At 42.5% G+C, this 13,967-nt stretch overlaps 1 protein-coding gene across 5 annotated transcripts in view; it reads right to left on the reverse strand.

Moving 5' to 3' along the window:
* The window catches only part of MRTFB (myocardin related transcription factor B), a 172,049-nt gene that overhangs the window by 47,240 nt on the left and 110,842 nt on the right, over nt 1–13,967 (reverse strand). For all 5 annotated transcript variants that reach the window (XM_054041868.1, XM_054041865.1, XM_054041867.1 and 2 more), the window contains one exon: nt 970–1,035. In XM_054041868.1, coding sequence (XP_053897843.1) covers nt 970–1,035 — 66 coding nt within the window. The remainder of the gene's footprint in view (nt 1–969; nt 1,036–13,967) is intronic.

Here is a 13,967-nt window from a genome sequence, read left to right on the forward strand (position 1 = left end):
CAGTTGCTTATGTTCCCTAAAGAACGTTACGGCAGTCAGGGATAGCCAGGGCATAAAAACACCACAACCAGAGCCCTCTCCTTTTTCTTGGAACCCCCCCTCAGGTAGTTGAAAGCAGCTATCAAATCCCTTCTCATTCTTCTCTTCTGGAGACTAAACAATCCCAGTTCCCTCCCTTTTTCTTGGGGGATGGAGCGGTGGTGGTGTTGGCCACTCAAACCCTTTATGCATGGGATCTTCTGCTATTGAGTAAACTGACTTTAGGGTATCTTTGTGCTGGCACTAACCCTAAATAAGCAAAGTCAAGGGGAAAAATGGACCTTAGGACCAAATATAGTCAGTTTACTTTAAAGTACTGAAATCATTTACAAAGAAGCCTTATATTTTTAAAAATACAATGTAGTAATTTCAGATACATATTACTGTAAATACAACTAACATAACTAAATTAACTGAGTTTTCAAACTGTACCTGATTAATAAACAGCATCTAAATTATCTACATTTTCAATGTGTAACTAAATTAATAAACAGTAACTTTGTTTTAGACTATATCATAGAATTAGAGATGGAAATGACTTCCTAAGTCATTCAGTAAGCCTTATTTGTCCACTTGCTTTCATTGGTGTAATTCAATCATTTGCAGTGAAGTTACTCACAGTTTAAAATGTTGTAAAGAATAATTAGGCCCAGTATTTTCTATCATTGGTCTGCTCTTATTTCAAATGTCTCCAACTCTAGGGGGACGCTACCACAGTGGCTATTCTGTCTGCAGATTAATTTAGTTTACTGACTTTATCTCGTTTTTTAAATACCTCTTATTTAAATTAACTATAATTTTCCTGTAGGTATTAAATGAATATCATCAAATGACAAAGTTATCATGACAGCTTTCCTTAGAAATTTTCATCTTCAATTATTTTATGTCTTGAAATATGATACAAGTTACTGTAAATAAAATCAGTCTTACGTGGCATGATGCCCTGGTCCACCAGCTGTTCTCTTGTCCGTCTTTGCTGCAGCCTAAGCTGAAGTACTGGCAAAAGAAAATAGCAATCATTAATTCACATGCTATGATACTCTCTCCTACTTAAAGCTGCAGAAAAGAACAATATAAATTCTAATTAAGAAGTCAAATATTTCAACTTTAGAAATATTTTGACTATGTTCATTCAGTAACAGACACAGGATATTGTATAATAGGCCTATAGGTTACTTTTTAAAATCTTTGGTAATATTACAATATTACAACTAAATAAGGACTGCAGAATGGATCTATTAGACCATCAGACTTAGTTGCAATATCTAGTGCATAATGTTTAGTAAAGATACATACTGAACTTCATGCGACTGCTCTACAAATTTCAATTATTGGGACCTGTCTTGATACACTATGGATACTACCACTGCTCTAGCAGAGTGTGTCCTAATCATAGAAAGAAGATAATGTTAGGAATTCTTATAAGTTTCTATTATAGATAGTTTGACCCATCTAGACAATGTTTGTGCTGTAATGGGATTTTCTTTACAGTTACCTGCATATGAAACAAACAATCTGTGTGACAATCTGAAATCCTTGATCTTATCTAAACAGAACAATAACACTTTTAGTGTCCAAACAATGTAACTTCACTCCACTCTTATTTGAATGTGATTTGGGGGGAAAAACCAACACTGATAGAATAATGGATTGGCTAACGTAGAAGTCCGAAATTATTTCTGGAATCCACACTTTGGGTGAGGACAAAGAAGTACTGTCTTTATGAAAAACTGTAAATGGAGGGTCAACCATCAAGGCACAAGTTTATTAACCCTCCTAGCTGACATTACTGCTATGATAAATGCAGTCTTAATTGAAAGATAAAATGCAGAACGTGTAGATAATGGTTTGAAGGAAGAAAACATAAGCTGTGAAAGCACTAAGTTTAAATTCCAAGCAGGAACAGGCTCTCTTATAGCGGGGGATAAAGATTTAATAAACTTTTAGAAACTTCAATGATATTACGAGAGAATACAGATTTACCATCTATTGGTATACTGCAGTTTTGGTTACGTGTACCCTAAATGACATAACAGTTATACCTTTAATCTTTAGAAAGATTTCTCTAATTCTATCAAAGATCTATTGCCCATGCTGTCAAATGTAACAAAAGTGGATCTGGATGGTACATTTTCCCTTGCTGCTGTGACAGAAGGTCCAGTAACAGTGGAAGTACTTTGAAGTTTCCCTTTGAAAGAAGGAGTAAGTCTGTGTACCACTGCTGTCTCCTGCACTTGAACAAAACAAACAGCATTTGGTGTTGAACCTTTTGGCAAATATCTGGAGTAACCCACAGAGCAAAAATGTCCCTGATTACAATTTCTTTCAAGGACCTTTCATGCATCTGGGAGGACACTCTGCTTAGTTGGTCCACTAACTGGTTGAGGGATCCTGGTTCACACAGTGCTGCCATATAAACCTTGTGATGAATACACCACTCCCAAAGCTTTATTGCCTCTTTGCAAAGCTGCGAAGAGTGGGCTTCTCCCTGTTTGTTTATATAATACATTGCTATCATGCTTTCTGTGGCCACCTGAACCCACACCCTTTCACTTCAGGGAGGAAAGATCTGAGTGCCAGTTGGATTGCTCCTGATCCATCCATCACAAGAGAGTTTTCTGGATTTTGTTTGGAATAGTAATTATTAGGTTAATGTGTCTTCAGGTTTGAAGTTTCTTGTCCCCCGCCCCCAGTGTAGAAGAAATCTCATCTTTAGTCTCGCATTGGGTGTAACATATGTGGTTGATGCCATGAGACCTAGAAGGGAGAGGAAGAACTTCACTTTCAGAGATGGATTCTTGTTTTCTGGAAGGTAAGCCTTCACTGTTCTGGAGTCTAGAACTGCTCCTATGAAAGAGATACTCTGTGAAAGCATCAGTAGAGATGTCTTTTCATTGATCCAAAACCGCAAACTCTGAAACACGGAGCATGGCGAGGCCTCATCTGGAGTACTGTGTCCAGTTTTGGGCCCCACACTACAAGAAGGATGTGGAAATATTGGAAAGAGTCCAGCGGAGGGCAACAAAAATGATCAGGGGTCTGGAGCACATGACTTATGAGGAGAGGCTGAGGGAACTGGGATTGCTTAGTCTCCAGAAGAGAAGAATGAGGAGGGATTTGATAGCTGCTTTCAACTACCTGAGGGGGGGTTCCAAAGAGGATGGAGCTCGGCTGTTCTCAGTGGAGGCAGATGACAGAACAAGGAGCAATAGTCTCAAGTTGCAGTGGGGGAGGTCTAGGTTGGATATTAGGAAACACTATTTCACTAGGAGGGTGGTGAAGCACTGGAATGCTTTACCTAGGGAGGTGGTGGAATCTCCTTCCTTGGAGGTTTTTAAGGCCCGGCTTGACAAAGCCCTGGCTGGGATGATTTGTTGGGAATTGGTCCTGCTTTGAGCAGGGGGTTGGACTAGATGACCTCCTGAGGTCCCTTCCAACCCTGATATTCTATGATTCTATGTGAAATGAGTGTCCACTCTCAAAAAAGTAACAGAGGGTCCTGTGGCACCTTTAAGACAAACAGAAGTACTTTGAAGTTTCCCTTTGAAAGAAGGGAAGTTAGTCTTAAAGGTGCCACAGGACCCTCTGTTACTTTTTACAGATTCAGTCTAACATGGCTACCCCTCTGATACCTGTCCACTCTCAGTTCATGTTTTGATCTGCTTTTAGGAGCCAATAGTCTAAATACAGAAGCACAAAAATCCCATCTTGTCTGAAAAGCTGCCACTACAGATAGGCATTTTGTAAAGGTTCTGGGTGCAGTGGAAAGGCCAAAAGGAGGACCTGTACTGGAAATGATCTTTTTCTCTGGTGAAATGCAGGGTATCGCCTGTGAGATGGTCTTTATTGAAATATGAAAGCAAGCATCTTTTAGGTTGAGAGCGGCAAACCAATCCAGATAGGAAAGGAAAGGAGTAACAGAAACCATAGTTAACATTCTGAAATGAAACCTTTGAATAAATTGTGGGAATAGAAACCCAAATTTCTGAAATTTATTAGAATCTCTTCTATTGCTCTCTCTCTTAGCAGAGAGTTGATTTCTGCTCTTAACACTCACTTGTAGAGGGGTCCCTGAATAGGGAGGAAATGGGAGGTTGGCTTGGAGGGATGGTCTTGAACTGGATGGTGTAACAGTTCTTTATAGTGTCCCAAACTCATTTGCCTGTAAAACTGGCATAAATGGTATCCAAATAAAAGGGGAATGGAATTCAAAGCTGGCTTGCTGCTCTCTATCCCCATGTCAATACTGAGGTCTGTCAGTAAAGAAGAAGTGGAGGACGAATTCTTCTGTCTCAGTTTAGACTTAAAGGGACATCTTCTATACTGGTGTTGAGAAGAAGAAGATTTGGCTGTTGTTGCTGTAGCATTGTCTGCCTTTGTTGAAATAAGAAGACGAAGACTAAGGTGAGTAATATTGTCTTTGATAGCTGGTGTAGGAATTCTTCTCTTAAGAGGTTGCAAGAGACCCAGAGATCTAGCTGTGGGCCGACTCTCATTTTCGTCTAACAACTCATCACTTTTTGAACTAAACCATTCATCTCCCTCAAATGGAAGGTCTTCAATCTTTGACCTCATTTCTTGGCGAAGAGAAGAGTTGTGTAGCCATGCACATCTTTGGATAGTTATTGCTGCAGCTACTGATCTTGACAATGCATCTGAAACATTGAAAGATGCTCTCAATTAATGTTTAGCAACATTATGATCCTCTTTAATAAGGTCATTAGTCAGTCTGCAGTGTTCCTCAGGAAGATTTTTTTTGTAAAAAGGGAGATCTTTTCCCAGAAGTGAAACTGATCCCTAGCCATGACAGCTAGGTAGTTAGTTATCCTCATGTGTAGAGAAGCTGCAGAAAATACCTCTCTTCCTAAGGAATCTAATTTTTTTCCTTCTGTGTCATTGGAACATTTACATTCTACTCCCATTCTTTACTCCTCAGGGAATTCTGCGCCACTGCGCAATGCAGAATTTATGCAAAAATTAATGTTCTGGGCAGAATTTCCTGTTTCTCCCCCCCACAGAAATGGGCTGCAGAGCTGCAAGCCACCACTACCGGAGGCTGGACTCGGCAGAGCCCAACTTGTAAACAGAGATACTGCCAGGGGGAGAGGGGCGGAGATGGAGAGTTCCAGGCAACTGCAGTTCCCGGCATGTCCTGAAGGAAGGAGGTGGTGTTCAGGAAACTCCACACAAGCCAGGGACCCAGGATCAGGCTGTTTCTCCCTCTTGGTCCCTGGGTTCTAGGAGAGTAGGGTGTGTGTGAGAGTATGTGGCCTGGGGCCCGCAGCTGGGATCTGCGGGGAGGGGTTCTGAGTGTTCGGACTGGGGGGCACCCTGAGGGGGAGGGAGTATGGGTGTCTGGCCTCCTGGTTGGGGTCACAGTGGGGAGGGGGCAGAGAAACAGGAAGTGGGTTGTCACCGGAGTTTCTTTAACTCTCTACTCCTGGGGGAATTTTTGTGTGTGTCTGTATTGTTACAGACATGGTTGCTGACAGATATTTTGAAATAAATTACCAAAATAATCGAAACTGGAGTGATTATATAGTGTTATTTATCTTAAAATATTGTGTACAGAATTTTTAATGTTTTGGCACTGAATCCCTTGGAACCACTGAAATTTTCTCGCCCCCATGCAGAACTGAGGTCATTGCTGTTGAAGGAGATTGAAATAGAAACGCTGGAGTTGGCCAGTATGACCACAGCATCCAGGGAGGTACTTGCCACTCATGATGTTTTGTCCAGTTCTGTACCATCTCAGTCATGAGAAAACACATATTTGTGATAGTCTGTCTCCCAAAAATAGCTTGGAGGTTGAGGCTCCAGGTAAACTGTTGTATCCACCTCCTCTTCTGAATGTGAATTCATGCCCGGATCTGACAAGGAACCAATTGGTGATACCACAGAGGTAGGAATCTGTAGTAGTGACAAGGGAGAGATAGTCTTTCTAGCACGTGTTCTGAGAGGTGGCAGCAGCATCACAGAAGATCCATGTGATGAAGACTCCGCCTTGTGTTTTTTTATTTTTTTGTGAGAAGAAGATTGTTGTGTCAGATCCTTAACCAAACCTCTCTTTTCTATTGGTGAAACTCAAAATGGATTTGATAAGTATAGTTCCACAAGTACCGGTGTGGAAACTACCTCAGAAGGTGTAAGTGCCAATGCAATATAGGGATTTATTGATTTCTCAGGTACTGACTGCAAAGTGCAATCTCAGTCTCCCGTCTGTCTTGGATCTGCACGTTCGCGATCTGAAGGATCCAATGAGTTTCCCAAATAGGAGACAATACCAGGCCCAGAAAGATGCTTGATCTTGGCTTTCTTTTTCCTTGGAATCGAAGGTCCCATTTCCTTAGAGACTTAGGCATAGAATGCCTATTGTCCAAGCCAGTTTCAGCTAGTGTCAGTACCCTTTCTGAAAGTGAGTCTGAGATTTTTGTTGCTGACTGGTTAGTCTTCGATCTTCAGCTCAGAGCTGAAGCAGAAGACTAAGATGCAGAGGGCTTCTTGGAACCAAGAAGGTCCTAGGAGCAATCCAGGCTTCTTATTTCCATTCTCAGATCCAGAGATTTTAGCCAACAAGGCTTCCTATAGAAGAAGGCTTGGAGTCTGTTCTGCCTCTCCTTTCTAGCTCGCAGTGTAAATGTCCTGCATATAGTACACCAAGAAGGAGAGTGCCCCTCTCCTAAACATTTTAGGCATCAAGTATGGGTGTCAGATGCTGGAAAAACTGCAGGACAGTGCCTAAATTAGTGTTTCCGGTTCTTCAAATCCACCATGCTAATTACTAGTAACACCAAACTAACACTATGATAACTATTGATTTACAGAAAAAAACAAGGCACTTATCTAACTTGCTAAGGATTTTGAATCTCTCTTGTTATATATATCCAAAGATATACTGGAATTGGAAAAGGTTCAGAAAAGGGCAACAAAAATTATTAGGATATGGACCAGCTTCCATATGAGGAGAGATTAATAAGACTGGGACTTTCCAGCTTAGAAAAGAGATGACTAAGTGGGGACATCACTGGGGTCTATAAAATCATGACTGGTGTGCAGAAAGTAAACAAGGAAATTTCATTTACTCCTTCTCATAACACAAGAACTAGAGGGTCACCAAAGGAAATTAATAGGCAGCAGATTTAAAACAAACAAAAGGAAGTATTTCTTCACACAACGCACAGTCAACCTGTGGAACTGTTTGCCAGAGGATGTTGTGAAGGCCAAGACTATAACAGGGTTTGAAAAAGAACTAGATAAATTCATGGAGGATAGGTCCATCAATGGCTATTAGCCAGGATGGGCAGGGATGGTGTCTCTAGCCTCTGTTTGCCAGAAGCTGGGAATGGGTGACAGGAAAAGGATCACTTGATGATTACTTGTTCCGTTCACTCCCTCTGGGGCACCTGGCATTGGCCAGTGTCGGAAGACAGGATACTGGGCTAGATGGACCTTTGATTTGACCCAGTATGTCCATTCTTATGTTCTTATGTTGTGGTTGGAAACAACTGAGGTGGCAAGGTCTGCTGCACCTACTTTTTGTAGTCCTGCCCTCAGAACACGCTTGAACTGGACACCATGTGGAACTGGAAGTAATCAATCAGGCAGCAAAGGAGACCAAAAAACCCCAAACCCAGCAAATACGTACTGCAGGGGTTCTCAAATTTTTTCTTTCTGAGCCCCCCACCAACATACTATAAAAACTCCAGGGCCCAGCGGTGAGGGGAAGAAGGGGGAAGGGGAGGGGGAAAGAGCTCAGGGCTTTAGGTCTGCAGGGATTGGGGCTTCAGCTGCCGGGAGGGGGAGGCTCAGGACTTCAGCCACAGGTGGGTTGGGGCTGCCGCCACAAGATGTGGGTGGTCGGGGCTATGGGCAGGGGTGGGGTCTCAGGGCTTCTGACCCTTGGAGTGCTGGAGTTCCAGGCAGGAGTACCAGGGCTCAAGGCTTTAGACCCAGGGGTAGTGCTGGGGCTTGGGGCTTCAGAGCCACAGCTCTGTTCCTGACTTCAGCCCCGCAGGGGTCACCGGAGCTTGGGGCATTAGCTACAGGGGGAGCGCCGGTGCTCCGTGCAGTTCTGCTCCTGGTTTCATCCTCAGTGCCCCCCCCCCAGCTAACACCCCGGCGCACCTACCCCCCAGCTGAAATCGTGAGTGGAACAGTGGAGAGCCCCGAGTCCCGCACCCCACAAGGCTGCAACTGGGACAGAGCCACAGGGGTTGCTGGTTTAGTCGGCGTGGTTGGTGCTGACTTGGTTTTCTCAACCAGTGCTGACTGCGATGTCGGTGCCGGGGGGCAGAGGCATGGTGCTTGAGGAGACGCTCGGTACCGGGTCCCTTATGGGTGAATTCGGTGCCATGGAGGAGGCCTGTCGCCGTCTGTGCCTTGACTCCGCCTCCTTCGCTTGGGACTTGGCAGTGCCGAAGGTGCCCGGAGCATCACAGGTACTCACCTGACCATGTGTTGGGATCGGGGGTAGCGACCTGGCAGGAGACCGCTGTTGTTTCTGCGGTGCTCTCTGCAGAGACATCTGTGCCCTCTTCCTTGGTCTTTTAGAAGAAGGCATGTCTCCTGTCCCTGCAAGGGGGTGAGGGGTGGGGGTGGGGGATGCCCGGAGAGGAGGTCTGGCTCAGGTTGGAGAGTTTTCTCCATCAAGATTATTTTTCCATTGCTACAGTAGGCCCCAAGACATCGGACACACAAAGAGTGTCCATCCGAAATGAGCATTGCTTCGTGGCAGGAACTGCATTGCTTAAAGCCTGGGGAGCCAGGCATCTTAACAGTTAACCACCCCCAGTGCAGGGATGGTAAACTGGATAAAAGTAAACTTTTTTGGTAATAAAAACTAACATTAACACTAACTACAACTTTCTATATGACTAACTAATCTATTTTTTTCTGAAAGGTTTGGAAGAGTAATGAACACTGCCCCAGAGCTCCGTCTTCAGCTGAGGATGATTGAGAAAGAACCGGAGGGCTCGGGTTGTGCGCACACTAGACGTGGCACCAATAGCATTGCGAGACGCCTACTGCGCATGCGCGACCCGCACAGATACTGCTACCATAAATCTCTGATTGACGGCGCCAGGACGCACCAACACCTGAAGTGGAGCACTCACAGGGACAGCACTCGAAGAAGAATTAACATTATAAAATTAACCTTAAACCCTGGGATTAGCACTAACAATTTCCTATTGCATTAGCACACAGCACTGAGGAATCCATTAACTGGTGCCCAGGGATTAAATAACACTGTATGTTCTAGTACTGGCTTCTATCTGATGTAACTATGGAAACGAAGAAAGCTCAGAATTACCATAAGACTAAATGGACAATACCTCTAAAAATATAAATGTGTCATACTTATACAGCTTGGGTTCGTGCATTACTATTCAAATAATATGATTTAGAAGCAGCATGTCATGACTACTCAGTGCAAAGTTTTCTCCAGAAAGAATCAATTATTTTCTGCCATGGGCGGATCATGTGTGCAAACATAAATTGGCTTTCACCTATCTCCTCTAAACTTAATGATTCTTCTGACATTGCTTGTAAAGAGCAAAAGTCGGTGGAGTTCCTGTCCTGGCCGGAACAGAGTACAAATACACCATTGTATTTAGACCAACTTTACTCCACACTTGGGATTAGCTTCACTGGGAATTCAAACAACAACAGAAATGTAAACCCCATCCTCAGCTTCTCCCCAGGATTTCCTTCCAGAGATGTCTCTATCATACACCCAAGTTCTCTCTGCCTAATGAGTTATTCTGATGTCCTGGGTAGAGATAACAAGCTACACCTGACAAGTCCATAGGATTCCAGCACCGGCTAACACAGTGGATCAACATGAAAATGAATGCTGGTACTATTACAAAAGGTATGAGGAATCCAGTCAGTCACCAATGGGATCCATCTACCATAACAGACAGATGGTTCACGTATGTAAAAAAATGTGATTTTGGATGTTTCCAATTCCTACTAGGCTGTTCATCTTGTTGTTTGGTTCTATTGAGTCTTCCCTTACGAGTCTTATGATGGCCCATTACCTTAGGCCTAGAGAAGCTAGAAACTGCAGCACACAGAACTATAATTTGATTACATTATTTCCTACATTTTTCTGGGTTCCTGACAAGATCATCTGAAACCTTTTTGAACAGCTAAGGCTATTTTAAAACATTTTCAGGTATTATAATATCCAATATAAAAAGTAATTCTGATTCTAGGATTGGTCTCCACACTACAAAACCACAATACAATTTTGTATGATTGGTAATCTCTGTTTGAAAGCCCTCCCCAAACTGGAACAGCAGTATGGACTGGAAGCTTTGTGTGTGGGAAGCTTGCACAGTATCTACTCCTTCAGCCTGGCTCAAATAAGTACTATTAGTTTCTCACTTTATCAAACACTAATTATTCAAAATTTAAAAAAAATACTGTGGGCTAGAACTTGGTGTACAGGGTCTTAGTGCAGGAACAAATAGCTTTACCATATTTTTATCAAATCAGTTTGGCTGATAAACTACATGAAAGGGATGGAGGTTTACTGGTTTGAGACACTGATTTTGCACTTGTATATCTTAAATACTGTCACTCAAATTAGGTATGTCAACTTATTTGTTAATTACTGAGTCAGATTGTTTCCCCCCAGATCACCACAGACATGATCTTCCCATTCTTGCATAGAAGGGGTAAGACTACTATTTAGAATTGTGCTCCCTTTCCAAGGCAACGTGAATGAGGCTCTGTGGGATCAGGATCCACAGTTGGAAGGAGAATGAGGGAAGGGGAGTGGGCAGCCTCAGACTGATTGGGAGGGAGGAAGACACAACATTCCCAATGGAGCTTACTTGGAAAAGGAGTACTACCAGAGCTTCTATTAACTGTTTCATAATGGGGCTGGTGATGTCAGCAGCAGCCATGGGAGAGGGGAAACCTGGCAGTATAGATCTATTAGAGCTGGAGACATAGGGCCTCCATATGCATAGCACTGACCTCCTGAGACACATATGGGATTTGAAGTGTGGCTTATTATGGGGGGAAGGGGCAAACCCTTACTCCAAGGGAGCACTATATGTGAGAGGTTCAGCAATGGAATCCTTAAAAACTTTTCTTCCTCTTTCACCTTCTTACGCAGGTTTTAACATGAGAGAGGGTGATCCAGTCAATAGTTTGGTATTTTGAAGTTATTTTTTAATTAGCTAGGATAATAAACCCTGAAATAGCAGCTATTGTGGCAACTCAGGAAAGGAGTAACATACGAGAAAATTCATCTTAATACCTCGTACAAGGGCAAGATTGCATCCAATTCCAATTCTATGCTCAACAGCAGAGTCATTACACTGTTGGCTCTTCACTGAAGGAACCTTTACATGGTTCAAAACATTTCTGAGGCTATGTTAAGAACCATGGTCAATGGAAGCTGATACCCACACCGATATAAATAGATCAGTCAAAAGTGACAATGAGAAGGCTGCTGAACTAGGCAGAATTTGTGAAAAAATTTCAAGGCAGAATTAGCCTTTCATTAGTGGAAAGAAAATACTTCCTGGGACACAATCTCAAGACAATTCTGAAACTCAACAGCAGTGTCCTTTTTAGTGACTTAAACATTAGGTTAAATTAGTGAATGTGAGAGAAATGGGTAATACAAAAGGGTATTATTCCATCTATATATAGAGTGAACTGGGCATTCTTTATAATGACTAGCCTTAATTACTTTAGTCTCAACTTTTACAATTATGATTGGCAAAAACATATGAAATATTTTATTTTAAAGTGCAAATCTTCCCCACAACATCCATTTGTGCTATTATCAAATATACAGATTATTTCTTGGGGGACAGGGCATACTTGTATATTTCCCCATTGCTCCACCCACTACCCTAAGGATTTGAATTTTTATTGGCAAGTTTCCAGGTCCGGAGGAAAAAAGGAAAGAACTAACACTGATGTCTGCCAATAAAAGCAAAACCAAATAACCTCTTTAAAGCTCTTAAGGCATAAGTATTTCCTAAAATATATTTTAAAAAATAGTTTGATTGAAAAGGGATTGAATTGCTCAGCTTTCTCTGAAAACTGTTGCTGTGCCAACGCCTCAGTGTCAGGCTGCAGTTTTGAATCCTGTCCTCCAGCACAGATAACACAAAGGGGCAGGAACAAGACATATTATAGCAGTACTCAGCACTAATATCACATGGATTGAGGAGAGAACAGGCATGTTCTGATGACATGAGATCATTGGAACAACCAGCACCAGAAGAATGGATGCTGCCAAAAGTGTAACCTATATATAAGGTTAACAGAATTTCCACTAATTGTTAGAATTAGTGATACTTTATACCTGTCAGAAAAACAGTACAGGCTAAGCCTTCTCCAGGGTTTCAGTGTGGAACCTGTGCCCTAAAAAATAAAAATCAACATATTTTCCATGTAGAGCAAAGTGATTATGGAAAATTTGCCAGTCAAAAATATGAAAAAAATCCATCCCCCAATAGTGATTTTGTTTTGTGCATGATAAATTATTAACAGGAATTAAATGTTCTCCTCCCCTTTATTTTTTCAACTGCATCAGAATGCTCAGTCAATCATTTCAGGATCACATTTCATTGCCATATAATTCCCACACACAGCTCTACGATACTGAGTGGGGGCCGTGCTGCATATTTATCAATATTTTATTCTAGAAGTGCCTAAAGGCCCCAATCAGGATCAGGCCGATTGTGCTAGGTGATACACAAACAAACAATAAAAGCTGCTCCCTGCCCTAAAGAACGTACACTTTAATAGGACAAGTTGCAACAGACAGAGGGAGCAAGGCCAGGAAGATGAGGTAAAAAGTAATAAGAACACTTGTGTACACAAGCCAGATCTACACAACTAGGTGGTTTTGACAATGTTTCGTTCTTTTTTAAAAGACTATGTGGCATATATCAACAGCGAAGTGGCTTTTGATTTGGCTGGCAGGTCAGCACTTTTGGTTGCACTGAAACGACTTGGTGTCTCAGATGTTATGCTAAATTTGGTGCATGACCTTCATTCTGGTACTGGTGCAAGAGAGCAGTGTTTCCGCACAACCTCAAGTGTGCAGCAGGGATACATTCTTGCCCTGGCACTATTCTGTCAAAATATCAACTGGATATTAAGACTTGCCATTCCACATACCAGAATCAAAGCTGGTCAAGAACTGTTCACCAAACAAAACTATGATGACAATGCTGTTTCGCTTATGGAGCCAGAGAATTTCAGCCCTGCCCTTCAAAGTTTCCAAGATGTCACACACACTATGGAGTTGAATATCTCATGGCAGAAGATCAAGGTCCTCTACCATGAAGCACCAGAACCCTTGGTACAGGGGGGTCGAACACTGACACGCGTTTTTATGAGTTCATCTACCTAGGATGCAAGCAGAGATCAAACTGGATGTGCTCCAACAAGCAGCTCATGCTTCCTACTGCATGAACTCCACGTCTCACAGATGCAAAAGCATCTCTGTTTTGAGACAAAATTCAGAATCTCTCAAATCTGTATACTTCCTGTATTTCTAGATGAGTCAGAAAACTAGACCTTCTAATAGGGAGACTTGGAGTGGCTAGAGGCATTCCGTATGCAATGTCAGTGCCAAATCCCAGCATAAAGTGGTTCGATTTTGTGCGAAATGCCATAATCTTGCAGAAATTTGGCCTTCCTCCAATTGCTCACTATATTCAAAACTAGAGTTGCATGCTCTTCAGTCACATCAGCAGGATGGACAAAAACATACCAGCTCCTCATGCTCTCTTTATCAATGTGCAAAGGCATGCATGACTTGGCCCTAACTAGCATCGGGGTGGCCCTGAGGCTTGACATTTGTGGATTCATAGGAATAAGCCAGATCTGGGAACTTCACTCTACAATGCCTGGTACAATGCTATCAAGCGTAGTCACTCCGGCTGGAT

The sequence above is a fragment of the Malaclemys terrapin genome, chromosome 10 (assembly GCF_027887155.1).
Source record: "Malaclemys terrapin pileata isolate rMalTer1 chromosome 10, rMalTer1.hap1, whole genome shotgun sequence".
NCBI classification, from domain to species: domain Eukaryota; kingdom Metazoa; phylum Chordata; order Testudines; family Emydidae; genus Malaclemys; species Malaclemys terrapin.